We start from the raw sequence: 18,357 nt of genomic DNA, 5'->3' as shown, positions 1-18,357 counted from the left end.
TAGATTTTGACATTATAGCTTATGTAACCGATGAATACTTTGCTTGGTAATTGCTCTTCCTCAAATTTAATTAGCACTGATAAACTGTCAGATCTTTCTCCGTTTATTGTTGTTTTTAACCGTTTTACTTCTTTTACTTTTGCACCGCTTATGTTTTCCAGAATCTCTTTTTCAGAAATTTTTAGAGGAACTCCTCCAATGACTCCCCTGCTGATCTTTTTGTTCTCCATTAGGCTGCACTGAACTCTTATCCCGTCAATTTTGTTGATCCGTATTGCTTTGCCTTGCTGGGCGCTGTCTCTGCAGTTAATTAGCAGGTCTCCACTGTACAGAATTCTGGCACCTCTGACTTCTCCGACAAGTTTATTGATGGTTTTTGTTAAGTGAACCGGATTCCAATTTGTAAAAGAGTCTGCCTGATTAACGACTTTGAATATGACTTTGAATTCATTTTGTTGTGCTGTGGAATGTATGGAATGATCATCACTGGATTGTTCTGAACTAGATTCCCCTTGAACTGATCTCTGTTTTTTCCGCTTTTTCTCATTTTTTGATGTTGCTATCTTCCAACCTTCATTGTCACTATTTCCCTCTTCCATCCCACAAGAATCGCTTCCTGTTTCCTCACTACTCACGGCCCAAGACATTTCTCCATAAGCAGCTTCAAAACACGCGCCATGCACCAAACGACCATCCACATGCCAAAGGGCAACTTCCCCGGACTCCACTCTTCTCTTCTCTTGCCACTCTGGTTCTCAAAAGAAGGCTATTCTTTTGAGGACCAGAATATTCACATTTTGGACAAAGAAAACAGGTGATTTGAGATGGGCGTGAAGGAAGCCAACTATGTTAAGAGAGAAAAAACAACCTTAAACAGAGGGGATGGACTCCAGTTTCAGCTTTCAAAAACCAATTGAGTTAATCCTTTCCAGCTATCATCGCGGCCCCAGCCCCTGTACAGGAGAGCGGAGGACCTGGGGCTTTGCAGGCTAACAAAAGAAGGCAAATAACCCCCATTCCAAAGGGGTGGACCCGTTCGTCTGTTTCAATTTGCATGTTTTCAATACAAGAGCAAGGCTTTGTTGGGCTACTAAATTAAACCTCAAACTCAACGCTATTTCTGACATTTTGATCTGAAAAAAGCTTCCTGGATGGGAAGAGAAACATCTTCAAACTTGGAAACAAAATGCAGTGGATTGTTTTTAATTTTCTTCTTTTGTAATTATTATGACCTGCATGACCTCGCCAGTCTTTTAATTCAGATGTGTTGGAGCAGGAATGTCTTCAAATGTGGCAGGATAATAGAGGGGACTGAATATTTTAGCTCTGCAGCCTGATGCAGACAAATTCCTAATACTGGTTCAAATATCAGATAACCATGACACCAGCATGCGCCTCATGACAGTGAACGATGGACCCATAAAACCCCCCAATTTGACCAATTTCAGACTCCAAGAACCAAATTCTCCCTCCTCTGGCTGTGATGACATTTCTTACAGCCTTTTTATATTAATTTCCTGATTTATTTTTATAGCTAAATTGATAAATGTTATTCTCCTTATTATTTAGATATAGAAGAACACCAAAGACAAAAGGAGAGGTAACAATGATAAAAATATGCAAATAATAATAAAGGGGCAACATTATATTATTCAATGGGATTTACAATAGGGTTTACATTAGAAAAAAAAGTACTAGCGGGGTTTGTACTCTAGAAAAGAAAATGTTTTCCAGCCTCTGGTGTTCTGCATAAATTTACGACAGTTTGCCCATCTGAACAGTTAATTGTTAATATGTTAATATAATTCTTACATTCAAATATATTTGAATTAATTCAAATTTCTGTTAACATAGGTAAAAAGTCTTTCAAATTTTTGGGACACCCCTCCGATATGTGAAAATGGTGCGTTCCACTATTTGCCACGGAAAACTGAAGCACCTGGCGGTCACGTGAGGTTATATTTGATTACTACAAGCGGCAAAAGTACGACGTTCAGGTTTGTAGTTAAAATAAAATCATGTTTTGAGTTAATAAATTCCACTAAAAACTCACACGAAAGCTTAAAATCGTAATAAGACAGTTTTTGGGAGCAAATGATTGATGTCAAACATTGTAGACAGCCGAGAGCCGCCATCTTGTAGCCTATGAAAATTTGCCACTTCCAATAGATACCGGTAATATCAAAAGCAAACCTTTTTTATGTGATAGAAGTAATTTTTTTGTCTGCATTTATATCCTAGCTTCACTAAATTATCCAAAAATATTTGTTTGAATGTTTATCTATTAAAACATGACATAATGTACATTTTCTATCAATTTGAACATATTCTCTGAAAAGTAACAAGAAATTAAGTATAATTTTACCAAAGTATAGGTTTTATCTAAGCAATAATCTGCAATCTGTTTGGTTTCCTCATCCTGAATCAGGTTTACTTTAAATGTAACTATTTGTTTGCATTTTTAAAAATAAACTGTTCTTGTTTCAGTGACTTCTACCTAACTTTAACTTTTGTACATTTTTATAGTTTTAAAAAGCCAGAAGCCAATGAAACCCTCAGCTCTTCCTGCCTGTCCTGCTCTCTGCAGTTTAATGCAGGTATTTGCATGCGTACTTAATTTATTTTGACTTTTGGAACAGATGTTTATCAGCTGGATGTTTCTCATTAAAGTGTTTAGAGACTTAAGAGAGATTTTGTCATTTTGTTTACAAAAGTGTAAAACAAAAAGAAATTTAGTCTGGAAACGGCTCACTGGACAATTTCATCTTTTTAAAAATGCAGCCTTGACAAATGTTTAAGTTAAGCTATTTAAAAATGTAAATTTATGAGTGAAAAGGAAGCCGAGTTAATTTGTTTTTCCCTTTTCCCGTGTGTCTGTCTGACAGCAGAGCCCAGACACGCAGCCAGTCGCCGGACATTTCTCTGTAATTGAGGTGTTCAGAGAGCAGAAGATAACGACTGGATCGTCACTTCTCTGCTCAGAGAGCAGTTGGTTTGAAACTTTGTCTCTCTGTTCATTTTCTGCTTTAAATTCTCCACCAGACTGCGGTTTAAGAGTTGAAACTCTGTCATGTTTATGAGATGGTCTGAGTCCTTCCTCTGCAGCTGTGTGTACATTCAGGCCTCTGGTTTGCTGTCCGCTCTCCATCCATCTTCACCCCTCCTCAGCCTTGGTGGCAGTCCTCCACTGCCTCCTCCCTCTTTTTAAACTTCTGTTGGGTTATTCTGGTTTCAGGGGCAGACATTCCCTCTTTTTTTTTTATTTTTTTTTTTTATCTAATCCTCTCTGTGCTCCACTTCTTCTCCCGGCCTTCACCTCTCCTGATAAATCCTCAGGGAGCTGGCAGCGGCTCAAAGTACGGCGGGTAGAACATTAATTCCTGGCATTTCGAGCACTTGCCTTTGGCCTCGGACAAAAAAGAACGACGACCACTTTGGTTTGGTCAGTGTTATTCGTTCCGCTCAAAGAGACCGCAAGAACCGAGGCCGCTTTGAAGAGAAGAGAGCACAAACATGAGCGGGCGCAGGGCTGAACCTCTGCTCTATTTTAATAATTTCTTCCCTCAGAGTCCTTCGGGTTTGGACCTCGAGCACGAATGTTTGCCTTAGACATGCTGCAGGAAAACTTGTCTGGACTGATAGATGATTCAGGAACCATTTAAAAAAGTTCGTTAGCAAACAGCTGGTCAACAGAAATAAAAAGGCTCACAGTAAATCGACCAACACCAGGCTGCCAGAGCAGAAATGAAAGGAAGCAGCCAAGTGCAGATGAAGAGATAGATGGGTGGCGGCAGGCAGGGGACAGATGAGGTCTCCTGAAGAGACAGCTGGGAGGGGTGATGATGAAGAGGGAGAGAAGTTTAAAGAGTTGAAAGAGGAGGAGGAGGAGAGGTTAGGAAGGAAACTCCCTCCTGCTCGTGACCAGCTGCTCAGGATTCACTCAGAGCGTCCACAGAGCAGCAGAGAGACTGGAGAGACCCAGAACCTTAAAGCTGAGTGGACCGGACCCTGGATCCAAACTCTCTGGAGGGTTCTTCATCTCTCGCTGCAGGTTTGAGCTCCTTTATCAAACCTAATGACAAAGCTCCCAAATTCCTCTCCAGCACCCACTCATCACTAAAATTACTCTCCATCCTTCACGTTTGCAGCTTCAAAGCCTCCAGCAATCTTCTAAAGGGGCATTTTTTTGTCTATATCCAAAACACGGCTGGAGGAGCTTGTAATTATGCTGACTCTCATCAACTCTGCTGCTGCGTGACAGAGCTGAGGGAGAGCTGGGTTTTCCTTCTGATTTCAGATTAGAGAAGGTGGAAGAGCTGAGGTAAACACAGGCAGCGCTCATCTAAACACTTGGTCTGTATTTGTCTGCGGTGGCTGAGCTGCAGCGGGCGTATCGAACGCTGAGAGCAGAAGAACAAGGCTCATGGCCTTGGAGATGTCCCCAACGATGACCCGGTGTCTGCAGAGCAGATCCAGGTCCACGCTGATGCTGCTGCTGCTTCTGCTCACCGTCTCGCTGTGGACCCAGCAGGCCGAGGCTGTGGTCCATTCCAGCTTCCGACGGCTCAGCGGGCGCGAGAAGAAAGAGATGCAGAAGGAGATCCTGAACCTCCTGGGCCTGCCAGGCCGACCCAGACCCCATCCGCCGCTGAGGCCGCCCTCCTCTGCGCCGCTCTTCATGCTGGACCTGTACCACGCCATGTCTGCCGACGATGAGGAGGAGATGGTAAACGGACCGGGCCTGGGGAGGTACGGAGCTGCTACACAGGTGAACTACGCAGCGCTGCCCATCCTCAGCACACACACCCCGCCGTTCGGGACGGTGGTCAGCGAGGCCGACACGGTGATGAGCTTCGTCAACCTGGGTGAGTAACGGGGGGGTTAACAGAGCAGAGGTCTGAGAAGCTGGGAGACGCTTTTTATTCATGTTGGTTGGAAATGTTACCATTAGCAAAATAGTTTAGTGCAAATCTAAAAGTAGGATCTGATTAGATTAAAGATGACATTTTTAATAACCTCTAGGAATGATTTCTAAAACTCTTTGAAGGTCTTAAATCCAACTTTTTTCTAAATGATCTCACACTGCTTGAGAAACTTGTGTTTGTTTGTTTTTAAACCCATTTTCTTAATTTTATGACCATAAACGTCTCTTTAATAGCTGATTCATAGATGATTGGGAGACGATCCAGAGACGCTTCTGTTGTATTTATTTTTTCCCCCTGCTGTTTGTTTCAAATCATTTTCATCTGCCAAAGTTTAACAGATGTAAGATCTTTGGCTCCAGCCAACCGATTAAATATTGGTTGTTAGTAGCAGAGGAGATGTCGCACTGTGTGTTTATGGAGAAATCACTGAAGAACCTTCTGTTTATGAAAACCTCTTAAAGGCTGCAACAAAACTTTTCTTTAATAATGATTAATCTGTAGAATTGTTTCAATTAATAATTGAATGATAAAGTTGCCTTAATGAAAATTTAAACAGAATTTAAACAGGCTGAACGATGTTCAATGAGCCCTATAACATTGTCTTTAAAGCTTGGATGGATGATATATTTGATATCCTTAAGCTCAGATTCCTGAGGAAATTTATTTGTTGGGAAGTTATTCTGAATTACACCTGAAACATTTAGTCATTACTCCAGAAACTTGGTTGATCATGAAAAGTGACCTCTGCACAATGTCTGTAGCTTTGATAAAAGTTGATGAAGATTAATTTAATGATGAGCATCTTTTCCTTGAGGGATAACCCAAAGGCTGATGCTGGGGAAGATTCTCATTCATCCAAAAAAACAATCCACTGCACTTTGTTTCCGAGTTTGAAGGCGTTTTGCTTCCTAGCATTGCGGGCTAACAAAGAAGCCGAACGACGTAGCCTAATTAACCAGACTAAATGTGTGATTAAATGTGTAATTTAGTCTGGCCCCAATAATTAAGACATCGGAAGATTGTTGATGAGAACAACCCGTTGTCTTTCAAACCAGGTCTGTGCCTATTGGCCAACACTCTGACCAATGAGCGCCACTGACTGACGTAGTAAGCGCGACAGGAAGTTGGTGGGGGAGAGTAAACAAACAGCGTGTCGGTAAAACTGCGAATACGTCCTTCTTAAAAATGAGCGTAGAGCCTCTTCCTTCACGTTTCAACGTAAACCCCAAGTCTAATCCTTCCAGAACTGATTCCAAAGCGGAGTCAAACCACAACTGTTCAATAGTTGTTTCCATCTTCCTTGTTGTGCTTTCTCCAGCATCGTGCAGTTTTGTCATCACACCCTCAAAACCCTGCCCACTTTGCATCCAGAAATTCAAAACGTATCTCTGCGTTGTGATTGGCCCGCTATTTCTAGAGCCTGGGGCATTGATGGAGGCTAGACCCACTCGTAGGATATATTATAACTTCGTCGGATATATTATATCAGATATAACTGGTTCTGGAACTGCTTCCAGTTGATCGTAATGTCGTGTGTTCGGAAAAAAAAGCTTGAGGTGGAGAAAAAGCTAGAGAATTGGGAAATGCAAATTTCAACAAAGGTGGCTGGAAAGCGAGGAATTTGGGACATGGCTGCAGCCTGTTGATGGTAATGATGACCAAGTATTTTGCTGCGTTTTATTTATTTATATATATATATATATATATATATATAAATATAAATAAAGAAAGAAAGAACAGAAATTTGGTTTAGATTTTGTGAAAACCAACTTTTTTTTTCTCTTTCCTACATATGACTTATTCCTTCTTACATTTTTATATTAATTAACAGACAAAAACTATTTTTAAGCGTTTGCAAAACAGCATTAAGCTTGGTGTCACATTAGGAGCCTTAATGGATGCAAACAAACCTTAACCTCAGTTTTATCTTCATCAGAAAATTATTTTTGTTGTAAATACTCTATTAACTTTATTAAACCTATTATCAAATTTAAAAAGCGAATCTGTACGGGTGTATGGTATAGCATTTTTATTTTTCTTCTCTTTGGCACCCATCTTTCTCCTTTCCCTTATTTTACTAATAAGTAGAAAAATAACTTTTACCACTGTTACCATGTCCGCTCCGACAGTTCTTTAAAAATATTACTCTCCGTCTGCTGTTGGCAGGGTGAACACAACTGTACCTGTCAAAATAAAACGCTGACTTTAGGTCCTAAGGTCAATATGTGCAAGTAAGCAGGTGCATTTATTTAAAAGCACGGCTCTGCAATAGTTACACTCTGGTTCGTTATGCTGCAATATTCTAGGAGAAAAAGAGCCATGCTGTAAAAACTGGAAAAGCTGATTGGACGCAAACAAGCAGAACTCAAACCTCAGAAGCTCAGTTTCATATGTGGTTCTCACAAGATTTTGATTTATATAAACGTAAACATTCAACTGAAGGTTTAAATCTCAAACTTCAAACTGAGCCTCTGTGGTGTTGAGAGACATGGTGGTTGTTTTGGTCCTTATTGAGAAGAGCCTGATGCTCCAGTGTTTGCAGATGTGGACTCCTGGTTGCAGTTTTACGCTAACATGTGGCTACGTAAACACAGCCTGTTGCATCATGGTCCTTCAGACATAACAGGTTAGATTAATGTTCACCTCCAACGTTTCAAACTGAAGCTGATGAAGAACCTTTCAGCTGCAGGCAGCCGTCGGGTCGATGCCTATCTCTGCCAGCCTGGAAGCTAAACATCCTCCTTCCAGCAGCTTCCTTCCTCCAGCTCCTACGGGACTCTGCATGGCCATCAGTGCCCACTTTATCGTGGGAATAAGTTGTCTCTGCTCCAAGCTTCTAATGAGCTCTCATCATGTTAAGGGTTTCCCTCTGCAAAGAGGAAAATTCTCCCTGAAATTAATCATTCAGCACAGAAAAACCTCCATCCCAGAGCCTCTGTAAACAAACGACTCAGGCGACTCTGTGCTGAAAGTATTTCTCTGCAGAAAATGTTCTCTAAGGTGGAAACGGTTGAAGCGAAGAGAAGACGGTTAAACGAAGCAGGCGGTGGAGTGTGCGTCTCTGTATATGTCATGGGAAGAACCAGCTGGATGGAATTAAAGGCCCCACTGACACACAACGGTCCGAATCGAGATGAAAATGCTTGTGTGGAGGAGCGTCTCTAAAAATACCGGGCAGGCCTGTAATTAGTGGTGTGTGTGCAGAGCAGCTGCTGCGGTCCACAGCAATAAGTGTCTCTAATTACTGTGCAGAGCTGCTGCGCTGCCTGATACGAGCACAGCCGTCCTATCAGGGTGTCCACTCACCTTTATCTTCTTTTAATCCGGATCCGATTTCTGATCATGTCTGACTTGAAGCTTTTTTCCCCTCCATTGGTGGATATTTTTACTCCTTTTGTTAGTTTAATTTAATCAATTTGATTTCGATTATTGCTGTTACGATCCGATGTAATTCGATTCAATGCTGATTTTTGAAGCCGTGTGACTCCAGGAGTTTTAAGAGCAGCCTGGGATGCCAAGTTAAGCACATGTACAAACCAGCCAACATGTAATAGCTCAGTGATATTTACAGCAACTAGCATGTTGGTAGCATTATCTGTAACAACAGCCGCTACTTTTCCGGTTATGCCCCCATTCGTTTATTGCCTCCATCAACATGTTCGCTATGTTGCTCCCTGTGTGACTTCCGTGAAGCGGCCTGGTCTGAAGCACATTTGAAACTTAATTCCCACTCATTCGATATGAAATAAGAAGTGATGGTTATGTAGGGGTCAGCGCGACTCTTTCAGCAGCCTTTAGCGACTCCAACACAGCCGTCTTCATCTCTGAGTACAGTGCCGACAGCGCCCCCAACGGTCAGGAGGTGAATCGATTCTGAGGGGCTCCTGCATCGATTATGAATTTTGCGTGTAATAATTGCGATGCATCGGTTCTTCAATTATTTTACCCGCCCCTACAGAGTTGTATTTTTTTGACATGACATCAGGCTAGTGCACAGCTGTGAGATAATTGTTTGAGTTTTATGTTGATATGCAACACACAATGTCTCCAGAACCGCACTTCCATCTTTGAGTTCTTTATTATAAAATTATCTTAGTTGTAGGTATCAAAAGAAGTCTGAATTTGTCTTTAAGATCCTCTTTTCCCCGTTACTAATTAAATTACAAAAGGCTGTAAGCCCTCTATTGATCCAATATTTAAAAGTTGGGTCTTGCCTTCCTGGCCTGAGGTCTTTGTCATGGGCTACCCATCTTAAAATTTGTCTTTCTTTATTTCTTTCTTGTTTTCTTTTTCTTTCTTTCTTGCTTTCATTCTTTCTTGCTTGCTACATTATACCAAATTCCCATTGTTATTTGAGCAGTTGCTATGGTGTTCGGGATTTGGGTTTCTTTAGGCTGCAGTGTGAACGAAGCCAGAGGTTCAGGTAACGGAGAGCCGATCCTGATTTATTATGAGTGAAAAATTTTCATGTCATCTTCAAATGTTTAGTTCAGTCAAATGATCTGAAAGCAACAGACATTTGTTGTCTTTATGAAACTTTATCCTGTTTTATCAGCTGATTTAACAGAATATTGTCTCTACTCTAAAGCAGCAGCAGCAGTTTGAGATTGTTTTGAGCCATGAAGCCCCTTCCAGTCCTGTTAACGTTGCCAGACTTTCCACCATTGATTAATCACCCTTTTTTCTGCTTCCTGTAGATTCAGTCTTTTAAAAACTAGAGTTCACTTGCTCTGCTGATTGCAAACATTTGTGCAAACTTCTTTTTACTGCAAACTGCTGTGACTGATTCTGATTTTATCTGTTTTTGTTCAGATTTAATCTTTAATTTTAAAGCTCTGTGGTTCTCTGCTGTTTTAACCCCCAGAACCCTTTGCTTCTCTCTCTGCACAGTGGAGCAGGAGCGAAACCTCCTGCAGGTTCGTCCTTACTGGAAGGAGTTTCGCTTCGACCTCACCCCCCTCCCTAAGGGAGAGACGGTGACGGCTGCAGAGTTTCGGATCTACAAGACGCTGACTGTCGGCCAGAGGGCCAATCGAACCTTGCACATCTCTGTTTATGAGATCAAAAGGGAAAACAGGAACAGGTTAGTCCTCCGACTCTCAACCAGACTGAGTTTCATGTCTCCTCAGGCTCTGGAGGTTTCTTTGTATTTTGGTTAAATTGATGCCTTTAAAAACAAAAAAACCTGATTGTTTTTCTTCTAAATAAATCGGTTCTTTTCTACAGTTAAGTTTTCATCATTTTTAAATACAAATTACAAAACATATGCAGTTTATTCCTGCTGATGTTTGATTGCAACTAGCACCATCATGAGGAGAATAGTGGTTATTGCAACATTTATTCCCTGATTGAATAATTAACCTAATTAAAAGCTTTGGTTTTGGATTATTTAAAAGTCAGTGAGTTTAGATTTTAAACAGATTTAATAATATATATATATGTTATTTTTATTATTATTATTTATGAATTTTCTGCTGCTGCAAAGGCTAAAGATTTTCACATTTGTCAGTTTGATAAACTTGTATTTTAAACAAAAACATTTTATTAAGATCTTTAATCTTCATATTAAACTAGATAAGAATGTGAAATATTTAACTGTTTATGTTGTCATGGTTGCTTTAAAGTTTCTAACTTTATGAAATAAAAAAAGATGCACTGGAATATTTTATATGGAGAGCTTTTTCCTACAAAGAGAAATTATTATAATCCATTAAATCAATAAAATGTACAGATGAAATAAAACAAAATCCACAGTATTATAAAAGGCAAGGCAAGGCGAATTTATTTGTAGCACAATTCAGTACAAAGACAATGCAGTGCTTTACATGATTAAAATACAGGAAGATAAAACAGAATCAAAGCAAGTAAAAAAAAATGCAGAAACAAAAAAGAATATTAAAAACAGTTGGACTAAAGAAAATATGTTTTAGTTGAACTGTTTAACTAGAACAGTGGAAGGCAATCCTAAACAAAAGTGTTTTTAGTTTTGATTTTAAGGAACTCAGGCTTTCCGCACTTTTACAGTTTTCTGGAAGTTTGTTCCAGATAAGTGGAGCATAGGGACTAAATGCTACTTCTCCATGTAATTTTGTGATTTTTTTTTTGTCGTTTATTGATTTTACTTTTACTTTTGTATTATTTTTTATAAGTTTAAAGATTTATTACAAGACATGCAGTTTTTATATGGTTAAATTTAAAATCACTTATTGATTTAAGATGTATTTATTATTGAATTAACATTTCCAGCTAATTTTATAACTTTTTTGTTCTTAGATTCGAATCAGAGCGTGAAGTTTTCTCTGTTGTTTAGAAATTCACTCAAGGTTCAGATTCGTACCTCGTTGCTGAGAACAAGCAAATGTTCACTAAGTTTGGTTTTAACAGCAGCTGAATAATTGAAGTTTGTAAAAAAAACAAACAACCATAATAAAACTTTAAACACTGGTTAGAAGTTGGTTTGATGAAGGGGTCTTTTGCAAACGCTACCAGGATTTAGCAAATTGGCTAATTAACTAATTGCTCTGATAGTGAGCAGAAGCGACCGGTCAGACTGCAGTTAGCTGACGGTCTAGATGCCCTTTCACTGGTGCTGTTTTATGGTGGCAGAGTCACTGCTTAAAGGGGAACACTGTTTTTTTTTTTTACTTTGGGCCCTTGATTTTACGTTATTACATCAAGTTACTCACCCATATTAGTTTTGTGTCATTTGGAGCCGTTCTGAAGATATTCCTAACGAGTTGAAGGCACAAAATGAACTGTTCATCATTTATTCTTTATGGTACGCCAGCATTCATAACATGTAGGAGAATCACTGTCCCCCAGACATCCGCGGTTATATTTTTAATATTTATATTTTTTTAAAACAAAACGGAGAGTGTATGACATCATCTGCGCGCGCCGGCTACCATTTATTCCTCCTGTCCTCTGAACTGCTTCTAGTTTCCCTCACATGCCTGGAAGATCTAGAGCTGCTACCACAGATGATCTCGCTCTCCAAATGGAATTGAACGATTAGAGCGTAGCCGCCTGTGGCCCGGGCTGCCTGTCACGACTCCAGTCCGGCGCACAGATGACGTCATACACGCGCCGCTTTGTTTTAAAAAATTATAAATATCTTGGTACTCCCCACTTTCACTGTAAAAATGACCATAACAATGTAATTCGTACATGTATCAGGGTTTCCGTGGGTCATTTTACTCTACAGCAATAACAAAACTAAATGCAACCAAAAATAACCATTAATCATCATGAATAATGTGCGAGAGAATGTACTATTCTTATTTATTAGTTGTTTTGTATCAGTTATTTGTTATTTATTATTGTATGTAAATGGTGGGACAGTGATTTTTGTTTTTAAGCATATGCGCTGATTGATCTAGCCTCGTGAGACCATCCTGATCTCGCGAGCTTTCAAGGTTTCACTCGCTAATCAGTCTGGAGACTCTCCGTTAAAGAAAATTTGGAGCCGTTCACCAAACGAACGTCCAATCAGCGTTGGCTTTGAGGCGGGTTGAGGTGTGACGCGACGAGAAGCGCTACAGTTCAGTCTAAAGAACATGGCGGCTTCAGCCGATGAAACTAGCGTTAGCGTGGCTATCGAGCAAGTTTTATCGGAATTAGAGTATTAGAGTCGGAATTCTTCACTGAAAGAAGAGCAAAACACTGATCTGGAGGCTTTTCTCAGAGGAGAAGATGTTTTTGCTCTTCTCCCGACTGGTTTCACCAAGAGTTTGATCTATCAATTGGCTCCTCTTCGTCGTCGCTCTGTTAGTACGTCATATGCTTCGTTGATCTGATTGGTTTATTTGGCCCGTCTATCACCAACATAGGCCAATCAGCTAACCAGTATTTTCACCCATAATCGAAATCACCCATTTCCAGATGGATATGCGGAGCAAATTTTTTTTCCATGGATCAACCAGAGTTCTATGGGATGTTTTAGAACGTGTCAAATTTCTCCATAACCCAACTGCTGGGCTCTTGGTCCTCTGATTTAACCTGATTTATCCTGAGATTAAATCACAAAGCTGGACTAACTGGATCTCTTCTACAGTTAAACAATTTTATTTAGGGTCTTCAGGGTTAAAGGTGTTTCAACAGGTCACCCGTTTAAGAATATTGTGATAATTGATGACTCAATTATTTCTTTCCTAATTTTGTTTTGTCCCAAAGAAATCTCAGTAAATTTGTCAAAGTCTGTAGCTCAGATTGAATTGTTAAAACCTCTTCTAATTCATGAGAACCTTAAGGTCCAAGGTTCCAACTTTTTTTATTTTATAGGTGCAAATAGTAAAAGTGAATAAATGATAAATCAATGAGTTGCTTTGACCAAACAAAATTTCGTTTTATGCACACTGTGTGTAGAAAATGAACGTAAAAGTTTTCTAAGTCTAATGATGTTTCCCTGGTTCTGTTCCTGCAGAGAGCCGGAGCTGGTGCTGCTGGACATGCAGTCGGTTCCTGCGGGACAGGAGGGTTGGCTGGCGTTTGATGTCACCTCTGCCTCCAACCACTGGCTGCTTCAGCCTCGCAGCAACCTGGGCATCCGTCTCTACGTAGAAACGGAGGACGGTGAGAGCGCTGCCGGGCTGCCACAGCTCAGACTATTAGGTTTATTTTGTCCTTACAAACGTCTCCCCCCCCCCCCCCCCCCCCCCCCCCCCCCCTTAGATCGCTCCCTGTCTGCGAGCTGGATCGGGTTGGTGGGTCGCAGAGGCCCTCGCTCCAAGCAGCCCTTTATGGTGACCTTCTTCAGGGAGAGCCAGATCCCCTGTCGGCCGCCGCGAGCCGTCAGGCCCCATCAGAGGAGGAAGAAAACCAAATATGATCTCCCAATCCCCACCATCCACGGTTAGTGAAGCTAACGCACTGTCAGACCAACCAAAGACTTTATCTGTTCACAACCTTCCTTAGATTAGATCAGAGTTTAGCTTGAAAAACACAGAAAATTATTAAATTAAATCCTCAATCTTTTGACTTTGATTAATGGGCATTTTAAAAATGTCTTATTTTCAGGTCGTGGTTCGGTGAGCAAAGGGCAGCCCTGCAAAAAACACGAGCTCTACGTCAGCTTCGGTGACTTGGGCTGGAAGGTAAACTGGTTCCAGATTTCTGTTTCTAGATCTAAGCAGCTAATTGGTTTTAAAGTCGTAGGGAAGTCAGATAATTCTGGATTAAATATATTCTTTATCAGACGATACTGTCCCAAAATTTAGAAAATTTCTATTTAAAAAAAAAAATCCTGTCTTAATCTGTGTTGTTTTTTTCCCCGTTATTTTCTGCAGGCCAGTTAGTTATACGTCAGCCTGAACACCTAAATTTGCCCAGTCATATATCAACAGTCACCTGTCAATCAAATTTTTTTAGTCATTGCTTCTCAATTCATATGTTGCAGCTAATATAGTTGAAATAAAAATCATTTCCTTTCCATTGGGTTCCGTCCCAGTCTTCACGGGGATGGACGTCTGTGTCTTCGGCAGGCGTAGGCCATTTTTAAAAACCGAGGAACAACTACGATGGACAACTAGAAAGGTTAATCAGTGTTTTTGCCAACTCCATTAACGTAACCAGTTCCTCTTCGACGTCTAGCAACTCCCGTGATATTTTGCAGATGCGCCATTGTTGTTCTGGAAGATAAACACTTGTGACCATCAGCCAAAGTTCTAGCGAGTTCTCGAATAGGCCCCCCCCTAGCGCTTTGATGGGAAACTGCTGTGCGTCTCTACAAATTCCAGACCAACGGTGCAGAAGAATACCAGACCCAAGCGACATTTGATGTGTGCGGTTGCATAAGTATAATCTGCCCTTAAGTCCCCGCTTTACTCCTCTAAATAAAACATATATGATGGAGGAGATTCATCCATGAACTTCGACACTAAACTCTCCTCCTCTTGCATGTTTCTGCTGTCCATAGCGTTCCTTGACAGCGTTCCTTGACATTGGGACCAAGTGCTACTTGGTCCCAATGTAATTTCCCATTGGAATACTAATAGCACTAAATTGCTAACTGGTTAGCAAGATGCTTCTGAGAAACCGGCCACAATCGACCATTGAAATATAAAAAAAAAATATATATATATATATATTATCTCCATTTCCATTACGTTTATCCCTGCTGGGGTTGCAAGGAGTGCCGGTGCCTATCTCCAGTTGGCGAGAGGCAGGGTACACCCTGGACAGGTCGTCACAAACGACCAATCAAATTCCCTTTATTCACTCATGTGTAAAGTTGTGCACCAAAGTGTTGGAACGGCCATTTCCCTACTACTTTAAAGAAGTCAAAAAAGCAGAATCGGTGATGGTTCCAGGTCATTCGACTGTGCAAACACCATGACGCCTGGAGAGGCCGTGCTTATTTTGTCTGTAGGTCTGCTGTATCGGTTCCAGTCTTCTAGAGCTGCTATCCTGCAGCACTTAAATGCACCCTGCTTAATCGCTCCTGGAAACATGGATCCTCTTCATCAGGAGAGGTCTGTGTATTCTGGTCTGTTGGAGCAGAGATGCATCTAAACGCTGCAGAACTGAAGCTGAACCAATTTAGACTTTATAAGAAGTTTAAAAAACAATCTATTAGATAATAACTACAGAACCAATGAGCAGACTGAAAACTTTCAGGAAGCTAAAACCCTGTGTTAAGCTCTGATGCTAGGACCAGGTCATTCATTTATGATCAGAAATATTCAATATTCCTGATCTTTGTTGGAAGAAACAAGAGAGCAGTTACCCTGAATCTGGACTTATTGTTCTCAGTGCAAGAAATAAGAGAAAAGATGAAAACAAATAAGAATGACTTATTGTATTTTAGTTTTTGATTTATTTCCTAACTAACCACTAAAATCAACAGAAATATTGAGTCAGAATTACTATTTTATTATTAAATCCTCTATTTAAGGTAGCAGCAAAACAAATGTTTTCTTTATATAAAACACCCCCACCTCCTAAATTGGACAAAAAAGTAAAAGCTTCATAGATCTGTATAAAATCGAAGACACTGAAGTTTAGATAAGGAAAGTTTGGGTGGGTAAGGATGCTAAAAATAGGGCACCAAGCAGTGTTAGTTTGGAGAACATATTTTTATTACTTAGTTTTATCTTTGTAATATTGTCAAAATATAGTAATTGAATCTAAAAATTATGAAACTCTTGAACTGTGTCCCAGAGGTTTAAGGGTTTTTCATTTTTCCTCGGTCCTATTATACTCAGAGGATGCCTCTAATGTCTTTAAATCTTTCAATTAGAAAAAAACGAATAATTACAGAAACATTTTAGTTGATAAAATTAAAACCTGGAACTTATTTATTTTTCTTGTAAATTATAAACTAAGTTCCAGAGTTTCTCAGAATGTTTATTTATATTGTAGTTTTGGTGTTATTAACTTGTTCCATGGATAACGGCTGGTCCTAAAGTAACGGTTCTATTCTGAACAGGACTGGGTTCTAGCTCCGAACGGATACTCTGCGTATTACTGCGACGGCGAGTGCATTCATCCGATGGGCGCCTGCATGAATGCAACAAACCACGCCATCATCCAGCAAGTGGTCAGTAAATCAAACCATAAGTTTTCTTATTAATGAGGTTCAGCTACAGATCACTTGTTTGCTTTGGTTTCGCTTTTTGTCGTTTCCGATCCATCGAACAAATTTCAGTTAAATTTCAATTCATGGATCAATGGAGAAACGTTTTCAAAATCAGATCAAACTACTTATGATAGAAAACTGAACTTATATATATTGCCTGAGCTGTGCTTATATTATTATTATTAGTGGAGGAACATAATTAAAAAAGATTTTAGCTTACTAATCAAAAGGCTTCTCATTAATTTTGCACCATGTTCTTGCAGACAAGATGTTAGATTTCACACAAATAAAAATGAACCAGTCAAAAGTTTAGACATAACCTCGTCATTCTATGGCTTTTCCTTGTTTGTAGTTCTTTTATTATAGATAGGTCACTAGATTTTATCTTTTGATTTTGCATAAAGAATTAAGATTTATGGAGAAAAAAAAACTGGAGATAGAATCTATAGATAAGTATATTTATAAATTTGTACTTGTTTTACTTTTGTCATGTATGTGTATATGCATATACAAATACATGCGTATACACATACATGCATGTGTATACGCATGTATGTGTATATATATGTGTGTATATATATGTATGTGTGTATATGCATATACACACATACATACATATATATACACACATATATATACACATGCATGTATGTGTATACGCATGTATGGGTGTATTTGCATATACGTACATGTATTTACCTGGATGGTAAATATTTTACAACTGAGGTGATGCAGTTTATTCCACAGTAATGTCACCGTTTTGTGGAAACAATCATCTATTTAGTATTTGCAGCTTCTTTTTCTTCTAAAACTTCAGCCTGTTGTCTGTTCATGCAGGTCCACCTCATAAAGCCCGATGAGGTCCCCTCAGCCTGCTGCGCTCCCAAGAAGCTCAGCTCCATTTCTGTCCTTTTCTACGACGACAAAAACAACGTGATCCTGAAGAAGCATCGCAACATGGTGGTGAAGACCTGCGGGTGTCTATGAGAGGAAGCTGATGCTGGTCCACCAGTTTAAACTGGACTTGAACTCAACATCCCTGATGAGGCAGGTCAGCGGAGTGATTCAGACAATCTGAGCAGGTTGAACGCTTCTGCATAGATTTAACCCTGCTGCTTGGCTTTGTATCTATATTTAAAACAGATTTAGTTTTCTATAAGACTGTAAAAATTTTACATTTCTGTACAGAACCTGATTTGCAAGAGTTAAATGGGCTGACATTAAGTATTTGAAGCAGGAGTCTCCCTTTAGATCCTGCTGCAATGCGGCTGAATCAAAAGAACAGCTCATTATCAGGCCTTTGGCAACACTTCATGGCTGAAAGTCATTTAAAGTTGTGTTGGAGCAGGGATGCAGGTAGGAGGGCCCTGCTTTAAATGATTGTTGGCTTTTAGTGACATCAGATGGACCAAATTCTACATCAGCTCAGTTGGACTGATCCAGACGCTGCTAGATTATATTGGGACGGGTCCATTTTAATCCACAGGCCTGTTCTGGAAAAAAGGCAAATGATACTTCCTGGTTTGATGCCTCAATTGTGAAGTTAACGTATGAAAAGAAATCCAATTAAATATATTGATTGCTTTATTGAAAATGTAAAAAAAAAGGTACAATGAAAACATTTTTTTTTTATTGCTGCGGCTACGTTCACACAGCACCCTGAAGTGACCCAAATCTGATTTTTTTCTGCTCAATGCAACCTGTATATGATCTTTTACACACAGAAGTGGGAAGAAACAGACAAATGCATTCCAGCCTCTACTGCACATGCGGAAATGTTAACGAACCTGCAAAAGAAATTAGAATTGAGCATTAAGGCCTGCTGTGTGAACGTAGCCTAATTTATCTCCGTTCTTA

At 39.9% G+C, this 18,357-nt stretch overlaps 1 protein-coding gene across 4 annotated transcripts; it reads left to right on the top strand.

Annotated features, from left to right (window-relative positions):
• Positions 1-1,924: 1,924 nt before the first annotated feature.
• bmp8a (bone morphogenetic protein 8a) lies at positions 1,925-17,758 on the top strand. 4 transcript variants are annotated; one of them, XM_038302883.1, is made up of 9 exons: positions 1,925-1,997; positions 2,527-2,597; positions 2,886-4,051; positions 4,298-4,865; positions 9,816-10,008; positions 13,348-13,775; positions 13,941-14,017; positions 16,351-16,461; positions 17,338-17,758. In XM_038302883.1, the coding sequence occupies exons 4-9, from the start codon at positions 4,424-4,426 to the stop codon at positions 17,485-17,487; spliced, it is 1,401 nt and encodes a 466-aa protein (XP_038158811.1). In that variant the 5' UTR covers positions 1,925-1,997; positions 2,527-2,597; positions 2,886-4,051; positions 4,298-4,423; the 3' UTR covers positions 17,488-17,758. The 4 variants fall into 4 exon arrangements, with proteins under 4 accessions (XP_038158811.1, XP_038158810.1, XP_038158812.1 ...); XM_038302882.1 differs by having other exon boundaries at positions 4,149-4,865; XM_038302884.1 differs by having other exon boundaries at positions 2,886-4,865; positions 13,348-13,496; positions 13,596-13,775.
• Positions 17,759-18,357: the final 599 nt, after the last annotated feature.

This window comes from Cyprinodon tularosa, unplaced genomic scaffold (assembly GCF_016077235.1).
Source record: "Cyprinodon tularosa strain WSP-4 unplaced genomic scaffold, ASM1607723v1 ctg5, whole genome shotgun sequence".
NCBI classification, from domain to species: domain Eukaryota; kingdom Metazoa; phylum Chordata; class Actinopteri; order Cyprinodontiformes; family Cyprinodontidae; genus Cyprinodon; species Cyprinodon tularosa.
Note: the sequence above shows the minus strand (reverse complement) of the source record. Positions and strands in the feature narration are given on the sequence as shown.